Genomic DNA, 25,209 nt, shown 5'->3' on the forward strand with positions numbered 1-25,209 from the left:
AAATATTTCCTCTGCTAGTTTGTTTGTCAGCAGCAATTGTCTAAACTTTTTTCTAAGAAATAGCCACATATTTGCTGCGCAAATTTTACGAGAATAGAATATTGGGTGCACTGTTTTGGATTTTTTTTTTTTCCCCTGTAAATTCTGCATTGAAAGAGGTTTGTAGCTGTGTGCTCTGAACTACCCAATTTGCATGGCACAATACCAGTGAAAGGAGCTAAAGGAGTGAAGCATCTCTACTTCTGGAGCAGGAGTTTCAGGAGCTTAGCCAGAGTATATTGGGTAGAAGAGTTGCCAGCTGTCATAGTGGGGTGCTCTTCCAGGAAGAGGTAGCAGCAGTAGTGGGCATCACGGCATAAATATTAAGAGATGGCTAAGAAACTGTTGTCTTGAAACTGGCTGTGGTGGCTCCTAGAACCTGGCCTTAAAGGTGAGCATTCTGGATTCTATCTGATGAGATATCTGAAAGATAATCCATCTGGATTCAGAAAATGGGAGATCTTTTCTCCAGAGCAATCTACAAAGTCAAGCTACAAGAGAAGTAGACTGGCAAGCTGGCAGAAGCTTTTCAAACCCTGCCTGTGTGTTGAAATTTTACTACAATAGAACCCTTGCTGGGGCTTGTTTCGATTTTGATGAACTGGCAAATTCTGATGAATTTTTCCAATCAGTTTCAATTTTAAGCTCTGAGTTTTATTCAATAATCCTGCTGTGCTGAAATGTGTTTTCTTTTACAACCTTCTGAATGCTGTTATGCCTAAATCCCACCTAATCCATGGTATTTGTTACCATAATAATGCTGATGTGAACCAAATGTTGTATGTCTTTGACAGGAAAATGTGGAAGGTGAAAACTGTGATCTCTGTAAACCAGGATTCTACAATTTGCAAGAAAGAAATCCTCAGGGCTGCACAGAGTGTTTTTGCTTTGGTGTTTCTGACGTCTGTGACAGTCTTACATGGCCCATCAGTCAGGTATTTAAATGTTATGTCCATGACCTAATATTCTTTCTTCAGGCAGCTGCAAAATTACTATATTTCTCTTTGACATGTGCCCAAGTTAACTTCAAATTCTGGTGTGTGTCTCCTTACGGAGGAATGGATTTGCAGTATCATTGGGCAGCTCTGAGGTAGTCAGCAAGTCATCCCAGTGCAGGCTTTGGCCCTGCTGACTTGCAGTAAAATCAGAAGCATTGGGTAGTGAAGGCTGCCGTAATGCATTGGAAAAAAGATTTTTTTTCTGACTGGTTTTTTTCATGCTGAAGAGATAAACCAACCCTGTTTCCTTGCTCTTATACCTAATGGACAAGGCTTTTGGGCCTCTGGCAATATGGCCAGTACTGTTTCTTAGCAAACAGTATTAATAAATATCACTGTTTTCTGATTAGACAGTTCTTGAGTTATGGGGCTTTGGGGCCACTCTTTTCCCACTAAATTCCTTATGTATCTTTTCAGAGCTAGCCACACTTAGACCTTCTGTTTTGTGTGCAACAAAAAAGGAGGAAAACATATCAAATTGACTGAAATTCTAAGATGATTGAATAAAACTCTCTCTGTGAGAAGAACAAAGTTCTCTTGTCTTGGTCCCTCTTCTGGGACTGTAGTTTTTGCTTTCCTCCACCTCAGCCTTATCTATAAATGGGGACAATTGGCCTTGAAGCCTTTGAAATTATGCATTTCTGTCTAAGGAAGCTGCATAGCTATAATGTTAATTTTGTTGGAAGTATGAAAATCACATTTATTATATTTTTGTTCCTGTCAAATAGAGAAGTGGAGACCATCCTAGTCTGAACTGGCATATTTGCATATGTTGGTATCAGACATGGCTAATGGAAGTGTTCTACATCCATCAGTTTGAATGAGTATCTAGGAAGAGGTGAATGCTTTCTCAGTAACACAACTGCCTGACTGCCATTGATATTACTGCTCTTGCAGATTTCAGACATGACTGGATGGCTTGTTACTGATCTGTACAAAGCAAGAAGTGTACAGCTTCAGCGAAGCCAATTTGATGGACCCCATCAAATAAGTATTAACAACACTGAGGCTGTGAAAGTACTGAAAAATACTTATTACTGGTCAGCACCTGAGGCATATCTAGGAAATAAAGTAAGTACTCAGCTAAGTGTCAAAACTCCTTCATAGGTTCTCTGTCTTAACCATAACCTGTTCCTCTAAATATATAGTTTCTGTAATTAAAGATTACACATAAAGCTCAGTATTACCAAACTTCTCACTGTATCTCTGCTTTTTAAATCAGGATGTTCCTGCGCAGACATTCCCAGTACCCTCTTTTTGCACTTTGAGTTCATCCATCTCTCCAGTTCCTTCCCTGCCTATCCTTGACACAATAATCTCTCTTGACTGTTACTGACTTTTATGCTCACATTTCCCATGTACTTGGTTCCTACCCCAAAACTTACACCCTTAATGCCTTGCCCAATAATAGTAGATGGAACCATTAAAATCTCTTGCCTGCTTCTTAGCCATCTTCTCTTTCCAAATTATTAGTCTTTAATTTTCCCCCTGTTTACTAGCTAAAGCTCTGGGTGTTCCAGTTTTTTGCAGCAGAATCACAGAATAGTTGAGGTTGGAAGGGACCTCTGGGGATCATCTTGCTCAAACTCTGTCCTCAAGTAAGGACACCTAGAACAGGTTTACCAGTACCATGATCAAAGAGCTGCTTCTGAGCATGTCCAAGGATGGAGACTCCACAACCTCTCTGAGCAACCTGTGCCACTGCTTGGGCACCCTCACAATAAGTGTTTCCTGATGTTCCGTAGGAACCTCCTGTATTTCAGGTTGTGGTCATTGCCTGTTTTCCTGGCACTGGGTACCACTGAAAAAGAGCCCAGCTCCATCCTCTTTGCACCCTCTCTTAAGGTGTTTGTATATATTGATAAAATCTCTCTGAGCCTTTTTTAGGTGGGACAGTCCTGCTACTCTTGGTCTTTCCTCATATTCAAGATGCTTCAGTCTCTTAATCATTTAGTGGCCCTTTACTGGACTCTTTCCATTATGTCCACCTCTCTCTAGTACTGGAAGGCTCAGAATTGGAATCAGAACTCCAGCTGTGGCCTCACCAGTGGTGAGCAGAGGAGATCCTTGCAGCCTTAGCTGTAATTATTTTCAGTCCACTCTCTCTGCACATGCAGCTATGTTTATTATTAGTATAATGACACAGTAAATGAAAACAAGTGTAAGAAGTGTAACATTAAAGAGCAGATTTTGCACAGATTTGCACTCACTCAGATTCTGATTTCTTATTCATTTAATATAGGTCTGACTGCTAACTTCCTTTGTAGTAGTCAGCAGCAGGTGTGGGGCTAAGGACCCTGAAAGGTGGTGTACGGAATGTGAAAAACTCCAACATGCTGTGCCCCTTGGGTAGGATGATAGCATACACCTCAGCTGTCTGATCAGAGTCCTGTTAGTGTTTCACTGAATGAGGGCACTTATCTGAATCACCTGTAGAGCCTTGAGCTAGCTCTCACCGCCTGCACAGCAACAAGCCAGCTCTTGTCCCTGTGCTGACACTCACGGCATGTTAAACTTTTTCTCTAAAGTGGTATTTGTAATCCTACAATCGTCTTGTAATTTGGACATTTTACTGACCCATGTAATTTCTTTGTGTTGGCTGGAGGTTATCATGTTGCTATGACTTTGCTTTTTGTTATTTCAGCTCACAGCTTTTAGTGGAGACTTGAAGTATACTGTATCTTATGACATTCCAATGGAGAGTGTGGACAGTGATATAGTGTCTAGTGTGGATGTCATCATTCAGGTAGATTATTTTTCAGCTTGTTACTTTCAGACATTATTAAGAATCTATGCAGGAGTTAAAAAATAAAATACTTGAGAGTGTGGACAGTGATATAGTGTCTAGTGTGGATGTCATCATTCAGGTAGATTTTTTTTCAGCTTGTTACTATTCAGACATTATTAAGAATCTGTGCAGGAGTTAAAAAATAAAATAATATTTATATAGTAGTAGTTTTGTCAGTTTTAAGTCCCTTAAATGTCACAATCAAAATTTTATTACTATTAATTTCTCTGATTTGCTAATCAATTTGTCTGAAATTGTAGGTATACCATACTAGTTTTAAATGCTAAATACTTAGAATTTAATCTGTGTGTATATGCGTGAGTTGCTTATTACCAAATGTACAAAGCTGTGTTTACAAAACAAACTGCAATAAACTGGAAAGACTTTCATTTATGAAACAAGTGAGTGTCCTTGATGATTGCTTACTCTTCTAGATTTATGTTGCAGTTAAAAAGTAAGGCTCTATACTGAATCCAGGCATCTCCAAAACCTTAATTTTTTATATGTACCTAGCAAAGTACATATAGTAGAACAAAGGAGAAAGGAAATTCTGTTTTGTAGAGGTATGAGATTATTGCAATTCACTTTAGTCTCTTACGAAAGAATTCTGAAGTCTCTGAACGGAGAGAGAATGGTATTGTGGTCTTGAAGCCACAAAAAATCTTGACCTTTTAATTACTTTTTCTTAATGCAAAGAATTTATTTTGATTGCTTCTTCTCTGTGTTACATGGATGTGTATTTTACACTAAATGTTATTGCTTAATAAAATTTACATGCATATATGGAAAATGTTTTCTTTTGTCCTTCAATTTCAGGGTAATGGGCAGATTCTGGGTACAAGAGCAGCAGGCTTGTCATTACAGCCATATGAGGAGTATTCTAATTCAGTGAGACTTGTATCAGACAATTTCATAGAGTTTAATACAAAAAAAGCAATAGACCGAGAAATGCTGATGACTGTTCTGGCAAATGTGACCCATCTTCTGATCAGGGCCAACTACAACATTGCCAAAAAGGCTGTGTACAGGTAAGTGAGATAAAATATTCAAGTTAATCTTTATACTTCTGTTATTTTTTCTGCATATGAATAATGATTCTTAGTGGAAGTATTCCTGAAGTTTTATGTTAATAGTTTCTAGGAAAAATGTTGTTTATTGAATTTTCTTAAGACCAATTTTTGTCCCCAAAACACAGTCATATAGAGTGTGTAGTAAGAGATATTTGATTTTAATGATATCTCATAGCAGAGATGTTGTCTTCTGCTTTAAAGTAGTAGTGCATAAAAGTCTTATTGCAGTAGCTGCTTTTTAGGGGGAAATCCTCCAGAATTCCCTACAGTATGCTTATTTAGGTATGTGGCAAGTTAATCCATCACTGCCTATTGAAAACCTATCAATAAAGACATTGATTGTAATTTCTTTTGATGCTTGTTTGTGGATGTTATTGAGACTCATCTCTAAGGGTGTCCTTAATAGGAAAATTAAGCTGCAGTGGATTAGCTGATCATTCCATAGTCTCAAAGCAGCCTTGCCAGTATCTGTGTCAGACCTTACAGATCTTTGTTTCACGTCTTCTCCGAGATATGGGAATAAAGTTGTATTGCTCTCAAGGGAATCAGCTTCATCATTTACTTAATTTTCTTACACTCACTGACAACCTTTCTTCCTCATTCTTTAATTAGAGCATGGTGCTAATAACACTAAAGTTATGGATCCAAATCTCCATATGGGCAATTTATTTAAGAGTTGGACTTGATGATCCCTTTCAACTCAGACTATTCTGTGACTATCCTGTCATTTGGTAGCATTTCGTGTCAATAAAATAGGAACTGATAAGAAATTTGCTTTGTGCACCCACACCACTCTGGTGAAATTTATGTTAATTTAGGGATAGTGTGTTTGTCTTTGTGGAATGTTTGTAAAGATTTCTTACAAAAATGTTACCTGTGGCTGAAGAGGTTGTCTCTTCCAGTAACAATTGTGATAACAGGAGACATTTGTGAATGTTGTGATAAGAGTATGATCGCAGACTTCTTGGAAAAGTGATTTGTGCCTGTTCCTCAGTTGTCCCTGCCAGGGCGCAGTGCTCAGTAGTATTACCTCCCCAGAAGTAAACTGTCCTGCAGAAGATCAAATCTGGGGAAACAAATGATGTGATGTTTTCCTGCTTAACCCTAGGCTGGACTCTGTGACCCTGGATACTGCAAGTGCAAATGTTATAGATCTCTCTTCAGCACCAGATGTGGAATACTGCGAATGTCCTCAGGGTTACACAGGATTATCCTGCGAGGTAACCTCTTACAGTATTTTGTGTATGGAGAATTATCTCCTATTGTAAAGGATCTAGGTTTAAAGGCAGGCTCTCTTTATTTAAACTGCTATTAAAGTGTTTGTTATGTGGTGAATTGCTGCCTACTAGACACAATCCTGAAGGTATTTTTGTTCAGATACTCTAAATGGGATTTTAAACTTATTTCTTGAATTCTTTTTCATGGCATTAAAAAATGATGATGTGGTTCAGAATCAGTGTTTCAGAGGGAGCAGCTGTTAAAGCTCTGCCAAGCTATTTTGAGCTTACCTTACTCATTAATAGCACTTTTTCTGAAGCTGGATCATGTTCAGTTTATTCCTGTTATGTGCCATTAAGTTTATGGAGGCAATAAGGAACCTTAGCAGGGAGGAATGCTAGCTTTTGGAAGAACCCACAAGGGTGAAATGCATTGTGTAAGGTGGTGTCTTGTGTATCTGTGAATAGAAGATTTAGAGAGGCACAGTCCTACTGCAGAATAGCAGGAATTTTTGACAAATAATTTCAGTATGAAAATACTGAAATTGTGCTATAGCATTGTTAATGATTCTGCAGAGGTGGTAGAATATCTTTTCTATTGTCCCATAATAAGGAATTTCACATATTAAACCACACAAAAGTTAACTTTCATGCCTCCAGGGAACAAAGGGATGAATCAAAGTTTTATGGAGTTAATTCTTATCCCCTTTATCCAGTGCAAGTAAAAAACAACCACCAGAAAAGAGCTACAGTGACATCAATAGGGTTGAAAGAGCATTTAGTTACCACAGTGTGAATGGGTTGGATGGTGGGTGGTCGGAAGTGCACTCTTTGAAAAAGTTCTGATGTGTATTTTCAACACACATAATGCTACTTCTTTTTCTCCCTTCATTTCCTCTCAGTCCTGTCTCCCTGGGTACTACCGTGTGGATGGAATACTCTTTGGAGGCATTTGTCAGCCCTGCAAGTGCAATGGGCATGCAACTGAGTGTGACATTCACGGTGTTTGCTTTGTAAGTCATTCTTCAAAGTGTCCTGTGTTTTAAGCCTCTATTTAGGAGTTAAGAGAGCATTTTGACTGCGGAGACAGGTTTACAGTGTGCGTAATTTCAAGCTATGGGTACTGAGTGTTTATTTTTGTTGGTTTTCATTGTTTAGTTCAGAGTATGTTTCAAGACTCCATTATTGTGTTTTTCAATAAACAATTTGTTTCAGTTTATCATTTGAAGTGGGGAATAGTCAGAACTAATACAAAAATGCCGTCATATACTGGCTGATAAAAATCTTGATTTTGCTTGCTGCAGGTTCCTGAAAAGAACAAATTTAAGCGGTGAATATTTGTTTTCAGATATATGTGCATCTTCCATGACTAACACCAGTGGAAATTGCACATTACCTTGTGAAGAGAAAATTTAGCTCCCAGATCTCTTCTGAAAATCAAAGGTTACTGGGATAAAATGGCTAAACACTAGTAAAAAGTGTATAAGTTTGTTTCTGCAAGTGTATGCAATATGTGAAGTACATTTAAGTATGTGTATAAGTAATGTGGCTGGTTTCATAAAGTATATTCTGAAATGTAGGAAAAACCAATCAGGATTGTTATAACTCAGAAAAAAAATCAAACACTTATTTTCAGAGTCCTAGGCAGTTCTTCATGGCTTGAAGAATGGCTTCCTTGGATGTCATACTGCATGGAGACTGCTGTAGGAGTCCCTCAGGGGCCGAAAAACCATCAAGAAAAAATACAAAAAGATTTTTTCCATGTCTCACAGGCTTGTCAGCACAACACAACAGGATCTTTCTGTGATCAGTGCTTGCCTGGCTTCTATGGAAATCCATCCCAAGGAACATCTGAGGACTGCCAGCCCTGTGCATGTCCTCTGAGTTCTGCTGCAAACAAGTAAGCTTCTTATGCAAGACTGTCTTTTGCACCTTCAACAAAACCAGAAAGTGAGATAAATAAAAATGTCATGGCAGCTGAAGGAGAGAGAAAAGGAATTTTTTTCTTCATCTTTGTTTGTGTATATCTCATAGAACCATTGTTTTTCAATGTAGACAAATATATTGACTAATCTAAGAGAGGCTGAGTGAACTGGTACGATTTTGCATGGTGGATGAAAGTAATAGTTCAACCTGTCCTTAAACTTTGCACCAAAACCATGGTTATCTTCCTTGTTTTTTCAGAAAATAGTAGAAGGACAGAAGTGTTGTATCTGAAAAAGAAGGAACTCGGTACAGCAATTGTACTGCTTTGGTAGAATGAAAGCCAAATTTTAGGAAGTTTTAAAATCTTGCTTTTCAAGTGAAAAAAACCCTGAGCTTTTGAAAATTGTATGTTTATTTTGACACATTCTATTGTTAAAAGCATTGATAAACTAGGAAAAATTTCAATTGTGTGTTCATATAGCAACGTGCAAGGAAGGGTGGATATTGAATGTTTGCAGAATTCTTGTGATTCTCTGCACTGATGCCAACTGCCATAAATATTCTTAATAGTTTCAGTCCCACTTGCCAGCTGAGTGAAGAAGGTGGAATTGTCTGTGACAAATGTCTTCCAGGCTATACTGGTTCTCAATGTGAAAGGTATGTACACTAATTTTGGGTGAAACATCTGTATCATTGCCATCACTAGGTGTTCATTATCCTATCTTCCTTGTATTGTTCATACCACATGTACAGAACGTTCCTAATAACACTTTCCTTCTTATTTTGTCTTTCATTGTAATACGGAGACACTTTAAATTAAAATTTAACAGGAAAAACTCCCTTCAGTGAAAACACTTCTTATTTTGTCTTTCATTGTAATACGGAGACACTTTAAAGTAAAATTTACTTTAGGGAAAACCTCCCTTCAGTGAGGAGCTTGGTGCTATAGTCTAGTTGAGGTGTTAGGGCATAGGTTGGACTCGATGACCTTAGAGGTCTCTTCCAACCTTATTATTCTGTGATTCTGTGATTCTGTGATTCTGTGAGAGTGTATGACATGACCACATTCCAGCTGACAAATTTTTTAAATTCTGATGCAGGTGTGCTAATGGTTACTATGGGAATCCTCTTATGGCTGGACAGTCATGTGCTCCTTGTGAATGCAATGGCAATGTAAACCCTCAGGAAGAGGGCCACTGTGATCCCTTCACAGGACAGTGCCTGAAATGTCTGGGGAACACAGCAGGTCACCACTGTGAAAAGTGTGCTGATGGGTATTATGGGGATGCAGTGGTTGACAAAAACTGCCGTGGTAAGTTGTTGCTTTTATTACTCTCAACATTTAAAGAATACAAAAATGTAGTTCCTGTGTAAAATGGATTGGGAACATGTGCACATTTGCTGGAAGAGTTAACCTTCAAATTGTGATTTGGCAAGTGCAGGTTGAAAACTCTGGGGTTGGGTTAGGTTGAGGGAGGGGAATGTATTATATTAGGGTTTGACACTTGGTATCCCTGGAACTTACTGGTTTGCTTAACACTGTCCCTCCAGTGACATGCTGGACACATTTCCTGCTCCTGAATGTCACATATAGGACTGGAAGAAAAAAGCTTTTAAAATACAGCTATTCAGAGATGTTTTGTTTTAGTCCAAATGCACAGGCATTTCTGTGGTATATTAGCATCTGTGGGATATAAACAGATTAAATACATCATATACCAGGTTTTAAATTCTGTATGATTAAGAATGCCTATAGATACACATGAATAATTTTTTAATTTGATTTCTTTTTGTCTGAACACAAGCCTGTGCCTGCCACGTGAATGGTTCCCTTTCAAGTACTTGTCAACATGAGACAGGCGTCTGCTCCTGCAAATCAAATGTAATTGGAGAAAGATGTGACAAATGCTTGGTAAGCAGATACATTGCCTGTTGCTCATGTATAGATTTTCTTGTCTTCCTCCTTATCTATAGATTTTGATTTGAGCAGATACAGAGAATAGTAGCAAATAGGTTTGGGGGAGAGGGGCCTGTGGAGTGGAGAGTTTGACTGCAGAGGTTTCTGTGGCTGAAAATTGCTATGTGTGCACTCCTTGCAGATGTGAAGCTATTTAATTGACTCAGCACCCTCCTGCATAGGGCTGTTCAGGCTGGTGCTGACAGTGTGCAGTCAAAAACCAAACCAAACACTGTTAGCAAACTTGAAGGGATCTTAGAGCTGTGCTTCTGTAAATGAAGTCTGAGTAGGGAATATCTGAAGAAATGTGGTTGGTGATAATACGTACATCATGGCTGAATGCCAGCAAGGGATTCAGCTGAAAGGCAGGCCTGTTATAGCAACAAGCAGATATTCACTGGTGATACAAACCCGCAGTTTCCAGTGTATGCTAAGTGTAGAACTACATCAGAGACCAGAGCAGGAAATCTGTGCCCAGTTACTGCCTTTTGTGCCAGCCCAGCTGAATGACTTTGAGCACACACGTACACTGGGTCACTGACCTACCCTGTTCTAGGCTTTCCTTCACAGTCACAGGTATCTGTGCTTGAGCAGCACAGCCCACCCTCACCTCGTGCAAGTCTTTGAATTAGAGTAACATCAAACTTCAAAACATAGTGTCTTGCTTGTGAGATTAAGGACTGTGAGAACATTTCAGGGTTGAGTTTTTCACCCGAGGGCATATTGCTTTATAGCTGGCGACAGTGAAGACAATAATGCCAGGGAGTCTTTCCACAGCAGTCACACAGTGCTGGCCAAGATTCATGCAGGTCAGACATCATGGGAAGTAAACAAGAGAAAACAAGAGTGTATATTGTATTATTTTCAAAAATTTATGAAACAGCACAAATCTATTTATTTCTTCTCCAACAGAATGGGTATTATGGGCTGCTTACTGGGCTTGGCTGTGTTCCCTGCAACTGCAGTCAGTTTGGCTCTGTATCCGAGGACTGCAATCATCAGGGGCAGTGTCACTGTGTGCCAGGAGTGGCTGGAGAGAAGTGTGACCGTTGTGCTCATGGCTTTTACGCATTCCAGGATGGTGGCTGCACACGTAAGCTCTAATCCACGATCCTTCCACAGTTTGTCTGGAATTTCTTTCAGCAATATATTGTATGTTGAACTCTGGCAAAGGTCAGTTTTGGTGAAGATACAGAAGAATCTGTAGGAAGGTCTATTAATACTTTGATTAAGCTAGAGAACAAAACATTTCTTTGCTTACTGGCTCCTTGTAAAAGGTGGTGACTATGAAATAACTCATAAAGGGTGCATGAGAGAAATATTACATCTTCAATGGCTCCTTTGTCTCTTTATAACAAAACCCTTCAGTCCTTCAAAGAGAATGAAACCTTTTTTTATGCAGTTGGGAAAGTGAAGATCTACGCCTACAGATTTTTACTTTATTTTTTTTAATTTAAATCTTAAATATGTTTCATACTTTGATATGAAGTCATTGCCTCTGCTTTGTCATCATCACCTGGCCGTGTGCAATTTTTCCTCATGATAAGGAAGAAATTGTTCATCTGAAAGGAGAACGTGCCATCAAAACCTAATTTTTCATGTTAATAAGATGCCCTTTTCAATACAGTATTGCTAAAGCCTGCCTTTTCTCCAGCCAGACAAAACCACTTTTTTCATGCCTCAAACAGTGCATTAAAATGAAATATGCAGTGAGATTGTGATAAGATTGTTTTGAAATTAATATACTTTGTCTATACTAAGAATCAAAGATACCTTGGGTACCTTTAACCCTTTCATAATAGAAAATACTTAAATGTTAACAAAAAGATTAATAAAATCACTTCACTGAAATTCTGCTTTTTAACTGGAATAGTATTTTGTTTCTTAAATAGCCAAATGCATCCTGCAGTAACTAGTTATTATAAAAGTAGTTATCCATCCCTGTTATTCAATTCTTGAGCATTAATCCTTTCACCTGCTTGAGAGCATTAGCTTATCTCCTGATGAGTTTTGTTTCCTCTGTCATAGAAAAGTTTTCCTACAAATGTACTCCACTCCAAAGTAACTTTTTTTGGTCTCGTTCATTCCCCTGTGGAAGTGCAGCACTGCTTTTAGAAACACCAAATAGGCTAAGTCATTGAGCAATAATGGGCTTTGAGTAAAAAACTGAAATGTTACTGTGGTAATGATTTGTTTCTCAGTGGTTAGGGATGGCAAGGAGTTCCTAGTGGAACAGACAAATGTACTGCATAAGAAAAGTAAAACTATTGGTGGTCTTGGAGTTTCTTCTCTGTACTAAAGTGTAAAATTACTATTTGGTCCTGTTTCTCTTGCAGCCTGTGACTGTGCCCACACTCAGAACAACTGTAATGCTGATTCTGGCCAATGCATTTGTCCCCCTCACACTCAGGGACAAAAGTGTGAACTCTGTGAAGAAAATTACTGGGGACTCTCTCCTAAACTTGGTTGCAAGGTACGGTAGGCTGGGTGAAAAGCCATGGCTGTTAAAAAACAATTTGCCTTATACAAATGTCAGAACTTGCCTCTTTTTTTTTTGAGAACCATGATCTTTATTCTGTCTCAGTGTTAATGCAACATGGTCACATTAAAACAAAAAAAAGCAAAACAACAAATGGCACAATGTTTATTGAGGAACCTTCTAAGAGGGCTGTCTTTGAAAATACTATCAGAGTGCTTATTCTGGATAGGTGCATAGTTCACACTGAAATTGTGAGGCGTGTATTCTAACATTTAGGTGTTTAAATAGTGGTACTAAACCAGATTTGTAGCAGCAAGGGGCAACTGGGAACATAGTTCCTGTGCAAATCAGCAGGTGATAATATTATGAACTTAAGAACATTGGAAGTGTCTTGAAAGTTACATCAGGTATTTTTGCTGAACATTTATAATTTAAATGATGTAATGTAGTTAATATTTCATGGATGGAACAATGGTAGCTCCCATTATCTCAGCTTAATGCTTATGACTGAGCAATAAAATGCCAAGTCAGTGCAGATCCAAGGAACAGCATCCATTTATGCCTTTAGGTTCATGCAGTAAATTCCTGTCAGGTATGGCATTGGTCCAAACTATTTTATAAATGTTGAGATTTTAAAAAGCCTCAATTACATGAATGAGTAACTTCAGTGGAGAAACCACAAATACAATCAACTTGACAAGGTCTGTCATTACATGCAGTAAGTATCAGCCAAATTGGTATCCTTTTTCTCTCTTTAATTTTTTACAGTAAGGATGATGAAGTAGTCCTAATAAGTCTTCAGAGTTAACCATCTTAGTGATTTATAGTAACATAGTTGTCAACTGGTCTTTAAACCATGGCTTTATTAGCTGTCAGCTTACTGTCATTCTTACCTAATGTACTGCAAATACAACATGCTAGTCCTTCTGCATTTCCTTTGAGGTGTTCATTTCATAGCGTGATTCCATGGTGCTTGCCAATGATCAGGTGCAATTAAATGTGCAGTTGCTCACTTTTTCTAAGTTTTATCATTCCTTTTGGTTGCAGCATCATGGTAATGAATGTGAAATATTCTAAAGTATTTTAGATCCCTTCTTGATGCAACAAACAGTAACGTGATCTCCAGATAATAGTCCCAACAGAGGGATATACCCTATGCGGAATAGTCAGATGTGGTAGTTTAATATCAGCAGCAATGTCTTCTGGAAAATCCAGGAGAGACTCTTTGTGTGCTGTCTATATGGATGAAATGGGGGAGATGCTGAGAAGCCCAGGCTCTCTGGTTTTGCAACACAGAATGCATAAGTGGTTACTTTATCTTGCTCTTCTCTTTCTAGAGGTTTTCTTGATATCTACTATCCATTTCTGGGTTCAATAGCGTAGCAGAGCTGTAGTCTTGTTTAGATTACAGTACTTTTCATGTGTGCTGGCATCACAGTGCATTGTACCTTAGTCTTTATTTGTCTTTATCACAAGTAGCTAGAGATTGAATACATGCAAATTATTACTATCTTAGAGTTTGATGTTCCGAGCTGTAGACCTTTACTGATACATGAGAGCCAAAGTTGTCAAGCTGTGTGACCATAAAGTATATTAAACTAGGCATTATAGTACCCAGTGCTAGAGTAAAAACTGCTTAATACAAAGAGTGCTGTGGATAACCAGCAAAATTGTGAAGAATGGTAAAGGATAGACAATAATTCTCCTAGAATTTGTGGGTCTTGGCATGCAGGACTTGGCAAGATAAAGGCTTTTCATCTCAAAGAGAGCTGATGAGCAAAATAACTCAGGGAAAATGCTCACGGTAGATGGTGATAGATGGAATGTACTTTTTGCCTGTTCAGTTAGAAATAGCCACAGACCAAAACTGGGCTTGTGAAATAACCACAAGTAAGAAATTAAGAGTGAAGACTAATACAGACTGCTTCAAAAAAGAATGACAAATAAAGTATTTTTTATGTACTTTTTGCTTCTTCAGTTAGAAATAGCCACAGACCAAAACTGGGCTTGTGAAATAATAAGTAAGAAATTAAGAGTGAAGGCTAATACAGACTGCTTCAAAAAAGAATGACAAATAAAGTATTTTTTATACACCCACTTTGCATGTTTGTAATAACAGGTTCATATTACTGATTGCATAATGAAGGATGCACTCTGCCAGGAAAGAGTTTTCCTTTGGTACTAAGCTGCACTGCATGTTGAGCTTCCCACCTTTGGGATGCAAAGAGATTCTTGCTTCTTCATCAAATAGTAAAAGTAGTTTGAGCAAGATGCCAAAGGTATTAATGTTTCTTGAAATCTTAACAGAATGTTAGTTTTAAGATTTTCCTTTCTGTCATATTTATAAAATGATGATACAGATTTCTTTCATTCAGCATTTATACAACATTATTTAATTTACTTGCTGTACTCAATTACTAGTACTGTAAAATAAGTATTTTGGATATATTTTTGTTTTCTGGAAGAGATTCCTTCAACTCCTTTGTTTCCCAACCCATATTTGGGAACCAACAAAGCTTTTAACTGTTTGCCATCCGCTGTTTATTGGAAATGCAGTTTTTTGCTACAAAACAAACCAAACAACCTAATTTCTGGGGTTGTTTCTTCCCTTTTATTAGAAATTAGGGAAAATTATTATTTCCCTAATTTCTTCCCTTTTATTATTTTACAGTATTTGTTGACAAACATAGGGTTTTAAGGGTAATTTTTAAATTTACTGTGCTGTTCCTTTTGTAAGAAAATTTTTTTAAAGATCTGCTGTTTATGAACCTTCTTCTCTCCCACTAAGGCTTGCAACTGTAGCAGCACTGGTTCAGCCAATCTCCAGTGCGATGTGTTGACAGGTCAATGCCAGTGCAAAACTGAATTTGGAGGACGAGACTGTTCCAGGTGTGCCTTGGGCTACAGGGACTACCCGGACTGTGTTGCCTGTGACTGTGATTTGAGTGGAACCAAAGCAGAGACGTGCAACAGCACCGAAGGAGTTTGTGGTTGTGAAGAAGAAACTGGTGTCTGTACCTGCAAGGTACCGAGTCATTCAGCCCCTTCCCTTCTGGGAAAGCATTAGTGCTTTCTAGGCATTGAGTGCATTGAAGTCAAGGAAGATACAGGGCTGAAAGGACTTAAAAAGGCAGTCTGTGTCATTTATGAGTACACCTAGATCATTCCTGTGACAGATGTTACTATTAGTCAAGCTATTAGTCAAAAAAAATTGAAAACCATTGAAGTTTTTCAGTTTGTACGCATTTGGTTTTGTTAGGTTTGGGAACAACACATTAGTTCAGATGATACAGCCTGCTTTTTTGAAAATTCAAATTGTAATGATAGGAAGAAACCAATAAATACTAAATTGACAATCTTAGTGTTTTTTTGAAATACATTTGTGTTGCAGGTTTGAATTAATTTCCTATGCTGGAACCAAAGGCAGTGCTTAATAATAACTCAGATATATTGCTAATAGTGAACTCTATTCTTATCTATAGGGAAGGAAACATTAAAAACACAGATAGTATAGATTTTTGTGAAAAGATGGGAATAATTTCTTGAAAAACTGAGTGATAGAAAACTTACTTCAAGACAACAAATTTATACCTTCATAGGTGTCTGTCCAATCACTGGTTAAAGGTACCAGTGGGCATTGACTGTAGTTTTGGGTGTTTCTTGAGGTTCGTCTTACCAGTTGGGAATTGAATGCAAAAATAGACACTTGGGAAGAGGTCCCTTGAATACTATTCATAGTGAGCAGTTTATTTGGCTTTTGGAGCTCATTTTCCAGATGTAGGTTTGGGAGGAAATTCTGTTTTGAATTGAAATACATAGCTGCTAATTTTTGATAGTCAAATGTATGAGTATAATTAAATGTTTTGTGGTTGTTTTGGGGGAGTTTTGTGTGTGTGGTTTTTTTCTTTTTCTTTTTTTTTTTTTAAGAAAGAAAGCAAAACAGCATTGGAAAATAATGAAAAAATAATGTACTGCGCAGTAAAACAGATTGCATACAATAATTGATATTCTGCCATGTAGTTTATGTAGCAGCTAGTTGTTCCTCAAAAAATAATAATCTTTCATTTAGATAGTGAAATTCCTTATGTTATTTTTTTTTTAATATCCTCCAGGAAAACGTTTTTGGTCTACAATGCAGTGAGTGTAAACCTGGAACTTTTGGTCTGTCTGCTAACAGTGCACTAGGATGTACTCCATGCTTCTGTTTTGGAATGTCCACATCTTGTTCAGAACTAGAAGACCATGTGAGAATTCCTGTAAGTAAAGCAATATAATCACACAGAGACAGATTGCTGTTATCCTCATGTTAGGTACCATGCTGGTGTGCACATTTAATGGATCAGACTGAGTGTCCTGACCGGCTTACAGGGCCAGAGGCACAGGTCAGAATAGAAAATAAAACAAATGGTAAATGGTCATACTCTTATTTCTGGAACCTTGCATTTCACTCTTCACTTCTTAAAAAAGTAAATATCAAACGTGTTTTCCAGTTTTTTGGGCTGGGAATTTATTACTCTAATATGGACTATTGACTGTTTCAAAGCACTAAAATTGTTAACAGGATATTTTGTTGAATGGATCTTTTGCTCTTTGTGTTGCAGATAACATTAACTCCAGATCAGGCTATTCTGCATGTAGTAGCTCAAAGTAACCTGACCGGAACAGTGGAAGGAGTATTTTCACAATTTCCTGATGTTTTGTTGGATGCTGCCATAGTCAGAAAATACTTAAATACAGAAACATTTTACTGGAAGTTGCCAGAGCAGTTTCAGGGAGACCAGGTAAGAACATTAAATAATTGGAATGCTTTGTAGATAACTTTGTTGTCTCATAGACCCTCCTTTAGAATAGTAACTTTATCTTCATAATATATTTCTATGTTAGTTCTATTTCTGTAAGCCATAATATTGTGACTATTCAGTGATAGAAATTACATATAGCAAGCAAAACCAATATATTTACATTACCCTTTCCTAACAAGATTTTTCTTGACCCTGTAAATTGTTAACACCCATATTTAATTACTTCTGGCATACATGGATTCTGTGGTGGGGAAACAGTGATATATTTAGTTTCACAGTAGAAACCTAAAAGAATTTTCAACCTTGATGCTAGAATCAGTATATAGATCATGGAATCTCTATTGCTCTGGAAATGTAAATTGAGTGCACACCTTGAGAAGGTCTAGGTAAAGAAACTAAGACAGCTTTTTAGAAATATGTATTTAACTTTGGTGGAAAATCCACTGAGTTTAAGTAAATTTTCATGTTTTATTGCCAATTCTGCAATGGACTGGCAGTTTTCCAGTCTAGAGATGACATTAAGATATTTTCAACTTGTAGCTCGAACCTTAGAATAAGTAATAGCAATAATTTTTAATCCAAACAGCTCATGGCCTATGGAGGGAAGCTGAGATATACTGTTGCCTTTTATGCTTTGGATGGCTTTGGAACCTCAAATTTTGAGCCACAGATTCTAATGAAAGGAGGTCACACCAGCAAGTTGGTCATCTATGCAGACATCCCGTCTCCAGAAAATGGAATAAGAACTGAAAAGGAAGTGGAAATGAAGGAGGTAAGCCAAAACACGGCAGGAACACAGTATTACCTTGAAGTAAATAGGAATGTCACTGGTTTAAATAACAAATAAATAATAATAATAAATGTGTTATATTTCTCTAGGATTCTTGGAAGTATTTTAACTCTGTGTCTGATGAACCTGTCTTACGTTCTGACTTCATGTCTGTGCTCAGCAATGTTGAATACATCCTTATCAAGGCAGCTTATGGCCAAGGATTACAGCAAAGCAGGTAAAGCAACTCTGATTGCATTTATTTATTGTATTGAATTTACTGTTATTTGACTTAAAAATAGCCCCAACTGAGCTATATGGTAAAGACTTACATCAGAGAAATCGACAATTTCCTATTGATGACTTCTGCTCTTCCTCTGACAAGAAAATATTTATGACTTCTAATTGCAGCAAAATCTCTCTTAAATTCTTTTTTGTGAAATAATAAATAACTCTACTGCTTACTTTGATAGCAAAACACACAAAGGAGAACAGGCTGATGCAGTGTTCTGCAGGACTGATGATATAGTTAAATATTTTATATTTTCTAAAATATTCCTTTCCATGTTATTTTTGTGGATATTGAATTTTTTGTTTCTTTTTTCATTTGAAGCACATGGTCCCCTGAGTTCTTGGGTTTGTATTAATCTAGGTGTCTCCTGTAGGTTGAAACACTCTGGGCAGTGGTAATAAGATTGTCCTACCTCAGAACAGTAGCATTTTATTACCATTTTGTGTAGAACTGTTACTAATGAGAGGGAGGGGATGGGATATCTTCATTTCATCAGTCAATCTGGAAACAAACAAGATGAGCAAAGGTGCATCCAGTGAAAACCCAATGTCTGTACGTCTTCACAGCTCTGAAGAAATCTGATTCCACCTCCAGATTTTGTGTTACTTTTTATTCACATGCCCTCAATTATCTTTTCGTTAGCTCTGTCCAAAATTGTGGCACAAGACAAATGCAGTTGTCCAGTATTTCTGAGGAAGAATTACATACTCTTGCATGGCGGATTTGGGAATTTATCCAGACTGAGAGGGGAGGGATCAAGCTTGATTTGTTTTAATAATTTCTGATTTGCTTGGTTGTAGATTCTTGAAATGCATAAATAAGTAGAAAATGTTCAGTTTTTGAGATGTTTGCATGGGAAATCATGGAAGATTATGTATTGTAGCCCTGACCTTGAAACACAAAAATGTTTTTTGATCTTCATTTTGTGCTTCTTTAAGCATTTCTTGCTTCTTTAAGCATTTAAGCACTTCTTAAGCTTCTTTCTCTTCTGCATATATCTTTTAGAATTGCAAATATCTCAATGGAAATTGCAGTCAAGTTTGAAGAAATGCATCTGGGCAGACCTCTAGCTCATCTTGTAGAGCAATGTAGGTGTCCTGCTGGTTACACTGGATTGTCCTGCCAGGTACTGATGCCTTGAGTCCTTTTTGTGTGTCTAATAGTGTGAAAGTGAAAAAAAATAAATTACTTCAATGGCTTTTGAAGTTGTTGTTGCTGTTGATAGCTGTGATAATTTCTTTAAAATTTTGCTTTACTCCGCTTAAAATTAGAGCTGTGCTCCAGGATACTACAGGGGAAAGCATGCAGAGCTCAGTGTAAGAGAGCCTCACACTCTGATAGCACCTTGTGTGCCATGTCAGTGCAACAACCACAGTGAAACCTGTGATCCTGACACTGGGAAGTGCTTGGTATGTACCTCTTATACATTCTTTTATTGATTTCACCTGAGCATACAACAGCAGTAACCTGTCCAAGGAGTTTTTAGGAGAAGTATATGGCTGTACTACTTGAATAAAATGTGATTTCCCCTCCCCCAACTCTGCAAAATGGCAAATCTGAGTAGTTTCCCATACAGCCCATTCAGTAAAATTACCAAGATTTTGGGGCACTAACATACTCAAAAACATTAATTATTTTAGTTTTAATTTTACTTTTAGTATTACTTCTACATCAGTTGAATTTGTCTGTTTTTCTGTGAGACTTTTTGGGCTTCTGGACAAAGTCTTCTTAGGCACACAAAAAAAGAAATAAAGCATGCAGTAAGCCATACTTCACCACAGACTTAAATCAAAGGTAAATTTTTCTCAGGGAAAGAATCCTCTGGGCAGCTTTAAATGAGGTTGTTTTTTAATGTCCAGAGACTACTATTGTAGGGATATGCCTCAAAGGTAAATTTTTCTCAGGGAAAGAATCCTCTGGGCAGCTTTAAATGAGGCTTGTTTTTTAATGTCCAGAGACTAGATTATTGTAGGGATATGCGTCAGCTAAGTTGATTTGGTCACTTTTCTCATTGTGTCACAAAGGTTGCAAAGAAGGGTCACATATGATAACACATTTCCTCTTTCTTTTGGTCTGACAGGCTATGGACAGCAAATTCTCAGCTAACCAAATAAGGCATATTAAGTCCATTCCCTGGCACTGTTCAGTATTTTTTTCTAATTTTTTCCCCTCAGTCGCTTTATTTTCCAGTGATGACTGCGTTAGTTCAAAGTGAACTTCTGCTGAATTAATTCTTGAAGTTAGTTTCTAAGTTAGTTTCCTTAGTCCTTGAGGCTTTTCTAAGCCACTCTTTTGCTTTCAGGTTTGTACAAAAGTATGTATCTCATGAGTAAGAACTAAGGTTCTCACTTCTGCAAGGCTAAGATGCATAGGTCTCTCACAGAGGTGAATATTCATTATTCTTTCTCTTAGTTTCTTGTTGAGGGTTAGCAAGTCATCTGTCTTGGGATTATTACTCAGACATTTCCAGCTGAGTGGTATAAGAGTGGCAAGAGAGTGGGATTTCATCTGACTTCTGCTCCCATAAAATAGGAGGTTGCATTGCTACTGTTTACCTCACCAACCAACCAACCCAAAATACACAATAGCAGGTGTATGAAATACAAAATTAGAAAAAGAAAGGTTAAAAGAAAAAATGAGGGAAAAACAGAAAAATGTTTTTGTTCACTTGGGGTACTACTCAGTTAAATTGTGTTTATAACACCAATTTAGTGTTTTAATATTAACAGCACTGGTTATTGATCAGTACTCTTGACAAATAAAATATGGTGTCTGTTAATCCCAACTGTGGATAGTTTTAGTGTTTTAATATTAACAGCACTGGTTATTGATCTTGACAAATAAAATATAGTGTCTGTTAATCCCAACTGTGGATAGACCTCAGCATTTGCTGAAATACTGAAACAGAAAAGCCAGGTATTCTGTTTAATTTTTCCTTTTTGCTTATTTCTTTTATGTTGTTTAGATTTTTTGTTTTAGGGGTTTTTTGTAGGATTTTTTGTTTTGTACTGTGATGTCCTGACCTGAATTGATTAATAGTAGCAAAAATACATAGACTTTATGGAAATTTAAAAAAGAAATTAGGTCAGCCTTCCTGAAGGGGCATTCACATAAAAGAAAATATGCTGGCATTTTGTTTGCATAAAAAGTTTTTTCACTCACAGAATGCTGACTGGGGGTAGTGACATGTAGAGATCATTGTTGGAAACTGTACACATGTATTGATAAAGTAGATAAGTACTCCTGTCTTTTGCTGTTGTTTTAAACCATCTGAATTTTGTGTCTCAGAACTGCAGAGATAACACTGTTGGTGACTACTGCAGTGCTTGTGCCCCAGGCTACTATGGGAAAGTGACTGGATCTGCCAATGATTGCTCTCCTTGTGCCTGTCCCAGAGCCAACCCTGCCAGGTAATCAGAACTTACTAAATCCACTGTACATTTTACCATTCCCATTTCTTGTGTTGTTCCTCCAACCTCCTACTCCTTCTGCTCCTCCTACACTATGACAGTAGAGGTTGGTTATTGTTATGTGTCCTTAATTTTTAGACATTTGAATGCTGCCTATTTTTATTTAGTAAAGGGAGCTTGCATTCTGAGCTGTACTAGTAACTCTATGAAATTTTAAAATAAAAATATTAGAAAAAATATTTTTTTTCTCTAAGATGTAGCAGACACAGACTGTTTTATAGATTGTTGACTAAGTTGCTGTGACATTGTTTAGTATCAAATGTGAGTCTTTTTCTTCATTTGGAGAACAGTACTTTTGTGTTTACAAAGATTCAGGCCATCCCCACTCAATGCAGGAACTTTTCATGAGATCAGTCCAAGGGGAAGAACAAATACTCTTTTGTCTAAAATTTACATTTCTGCTTGTTTGGTAGAGGAACAGTTAACTTTGTATTTTGAAAAACAAAATTCTGTACAGGCTGGGTTTTTTTCAGAAGCTTAAAAAGCATATTTGTTGTTTGCTTTTGTATAACTGAGTCAGAATGAGAGCCTAGTGATTCTGGTGTGTTCATGCAAGTCTCAGTTACATGCATTAGCCATATCATACAACATCCATTTTACATTGTCTTACCTTTTCAGAGGAAAGCCATAATGTGCTCTGGCATGTTCTGCAGTAATGGAGCTGCATTGGGAAAGCAAACTTAACTAATTTAAAGTATAAATTCTAGAGAAATGCAGTCATATTAAACAGAAGGTGTTGTTGCTTATAGTATTTAGCCTGTGGCTGAAGGTGTTATCTATCTTTTTATGGTATTTTATTCATATGATAGCAGGTATTTGTTTATCCTTCCCCTAGTTTTAGTCCCACTTGTGTCCTGAAAGGTGTTCATGATTACCACTGTGATGCCTGTCTCCCAGGATATGAAGGACAGTACTGTGAAAGGTGAGTTACACATGATGTTCCAATTTATTCCCAACTCCCCAGAGCAGTTTGGTTAATATGAGCCATATGTGCACTCAGATTATTCAGTGTTCATAAATAAGTGTATAAATGAGTGCTCAAGGACTTGGGGTGGTTTGCTGATTACTGTTGAGCTATTAATAACAGCCCCAAGCTGTCAGTAAATGTAACATCTGATGTCAGGATGAATACCCCGTGATGTTCAGCATGCCATCCCTCCCTGTAGGTGCTCCCCTGGCTACTACGGTGCCCCTGGGCTCCCTGGTGGCAGCTGCCGTCCGTGCCAGTGCAATCCGGGCGGTTCCGTTCACGGGAATTGCGACGGTGCCACCGGGCAGTGCCTCTGCAAGCCGGGGGTAACGGGACAGCTCTGCGAGGAGTGTGAGCCCAGGCATCTTCTGCTGGAGGACGAGTGTGTCTGTAGGTGCTTTGCAAATTGTTTACTTTCCCAAGGGGCTGTGGTCTGCTCCAGTGGTATTTAGGGGCACATGGTTATTCCCCGGATGGGTTTATGATGTCAGGCCCTGTTCTTTCTGTGAAGGAAAGAAACCCTAACAACTTATTATTTCTGTAAAACAGAGGGGTTTGGAGAAGGTATTCTCTGGAGGTCTCATCCAACCTCAGCTGTTCTGTGAACACACAGGAAACTACAGTAGAGATCATAACATCAGCCAAGCAGTTAATCCTTAAACTGGCTTATTTAGTGTTTCAAACAAGTTTAAGGAAAGAGACTTTTAAGACTTCTGCTGACTGTATAATATCTTTTTTTATTGCAAAATCTTGAATTCCTATGTCATTCACCCTTTGGATGTGAGGTTGCTGTAATAATACTTTTGAAATTATGCCAGGTCTATAGGCATTCTCCACCAACAATAAGTCATATTCCCCCAGTAATTACTTTTGTAATTCTTTATGAGAGTGTAAGTAGCAGAAAGGCACATCTAGTGAAGCAATCTGCTTCTATAATGAATTGGGATTTAGAACTCTGGTTTTATTTTGTATAAATAAATTAAAAAATCTGAGAAATAAATGAAATTACAGGACCATAGGCTTGAATTTCCTGTCTGCCATACCTGTTTGACTGAGTGGCTTCAACATGGATTTATTGCAAAATAGCTAAATAGGCTCAATAAGCTTATGATACAGCAAGCAGCTCAATAGTTAGCAGGACCAATAGGGCTCTAATGTGTGCTAACCTAAGAAGAATGTGTTTGGAATAAGTTCACTCTTGGGCAAGAAGGGAAAGGCAAGACTACTAATCTGTCCATTCAGAGTTATTATACTTTAACACTCTTAACTCAAAAGATGAAGGCACATACTGTCTAAAACAAAAGTCAAAAGTGTAGTATTTTTTGTCTTCATTTTAATATTAATACTGCTTTCTTAAAATTGTTTATTTAGCTTGTGATGACAACTGCACAGGAGTTTTGTTAAACAGTTTGGATAATCTCGATGAGGCCATGCTTTCAGTGAACCTCACTGGTATTGACCGTGTACCTTATGGGATATTGTCAGAGTTGGAGAATGCAACGCAGCATCTGAAGGTAAATGAACACATAAACAGCAGAAGTATTCAGTCACACTTTTAAAGCAAAATTTGCAGCCACCCACAGGTGCTGGTAATTTGACAGAAGGCCTCCTGAAGTTCATAGCTTCAATATGTGTGATACCAGATTAAGACCATTAAGTTTGCTGTGGAAATATACCTTAAGTTATTTGGCTGCCTCTATAAGTTTCTTTTCATCTATTGCACTGCCATTTAAATAAATGGATTGATATGTTTTTCGATCACCAATCAGATTTTTTGAATGTGCTGTATGCATGTGCTTTGTGTGCATTATGTGCATTATTAAGTCTGACCAGCAAGAGGATTAACTTTCAGTGGTGAAATAGAAACAGCAGACCAGGTCTTCTCCCTTTTTGGTCCCTTTGCTAAAGAGCTGCCATGGCATAGATTTAGAGGGGGTTTCCCTAGAGTTCCCTGGGTCCTTCCCTGGATTGGTATGCTGCTTTGCCATTAGCAAGGGAGCTTGGGGTGCAGCAGTTTGCTTTCTTTTTGGCTGTGTGGCAGTCCAAGTGCTTTACTCTATCCTTCATCTCAGGACATTAAAGTCAGGTGGAATGTTTCAGTGTTGGACACTTACTGCTTGGGGCTAACTTCCCTTCAGCTCCTCCCCCGCTTGAACAAAGCATGAAATACCACTTTTTGTGATTCTAGAAGGTCATGTATTGTTGCTAAGGAATAGGTTCATGTGGCCTCTGCACAAAACCAGAGATAAACAGAATCCTCCCTGCTTCATGACTACTAAAAATAAGCACATGTATTGGTAAGAGTCTTCTCAGCAATAGTCAAGAAGACAAGCTCTGAGTCAGAAACAAAGCTATCTTCTTTGTATTTCACCATATCACATGAAAATCAAAATAATGTGAGTCTTTTTGTGCTGCCAAATTCAGCAAATTAA

At 37.8% G+C, this 25,209-nt stretch overlaps 1 protein-coding gene across 1 annotated transcript in view; it reads left to right on the forward strand.

Annotated features, from left to right (window-relative positions):
- LAMA1 (laminin subunit alpha 1) overlaps positions 1–25,209 on the forward strand; it is a 101,168-nt gene that overhangs the window by 42,653 nt on the left and 33,306 nt on the right. The window contains exons 11-33 of the mRNA XM_039706272.1: positions 834–974; positions 1,935–2,108; positions 3,682–3,783; positions 4,642–4,853; positions 6,004–6,115; positions 7,015–7,125; positions 7,885–8,012; positions 8,609–8,695; positions 9,139–9,350; positions 9,844–9,950; positions 10,908–11,088; positions 12,332–12,468; positions 15,263–15,499; positions 16,587–16,730; positions 17,076–17,255; positions 17,863–18,048; positions 18,156–18,283; positions 19,343–19,463; positions 19,609–19,746; positions 21,626–21,747; positions 22,643–22,729; positions 22,974–23,167; positions 24,149–24,291. Coding sequence (XP_039562206.1) covers positions 834–974; positions 1,935–2,108; positions 3,682–3,783; positions 4,642–4,853; positions 6,004–6,115; positions 7,015–7,125; positions 7,885–8,012; positions 8,609–8,695; positions 9,139–9,350; positions 9,844–9,950; positions 10,908–11,088; positions 12,332–12,468; positions 15,263–15,499; positions 16,587–16,730; positions 17,076–17,255; positions 17,863–18,048; positions 18,156–18,283; positions 19,343–19,463; positions 19,609–19,746; positions 21,626–21,747; positions 22,643–22,729; positions 22,974–23,167; positions 24,149–24,291 — 3,384 coding nt within the window. The remainder of the gene's footprint in view (positions 1–833; positions 975–1,934; positions 2,109–3,681; positions 3,784–4,641; positions 4,854–6,003; positions 6,116–7,014; positions 7,126–7,884; positions 8,013–8,608; positions 8,696–9,138; positions 9,351–9,843; positions 9,951–10,907; positions 11,089–12,331; positions 12,469–15,262; positions 15,500–16,586; positions 16,731–17,075; positions 17,256–17,862; positions 18,049–18,155; positions 18,284–19,342; positions 19,464–19,608; positions 19,747–21,625; positions 21,748–22,642; positions 22,730–22,973; positions 23,168–24,148; positions 24,292–25,209) is intronic.

This window comes from Passer montanus, unplaced genomic scaffold (genome assembly GCF_014805655.1).
Source record: "Passer montanus isolate IOZ18808 unplaced genomic scaffold, ASM1480565v1 scaffold19, whole genome shotgun sequence".
Classification (NCBI taxonomy): Eukaryota; Metazoa; Chordata; class Aves; order Passeriformes; family Passeridae; genus Passer; species Passer montanus.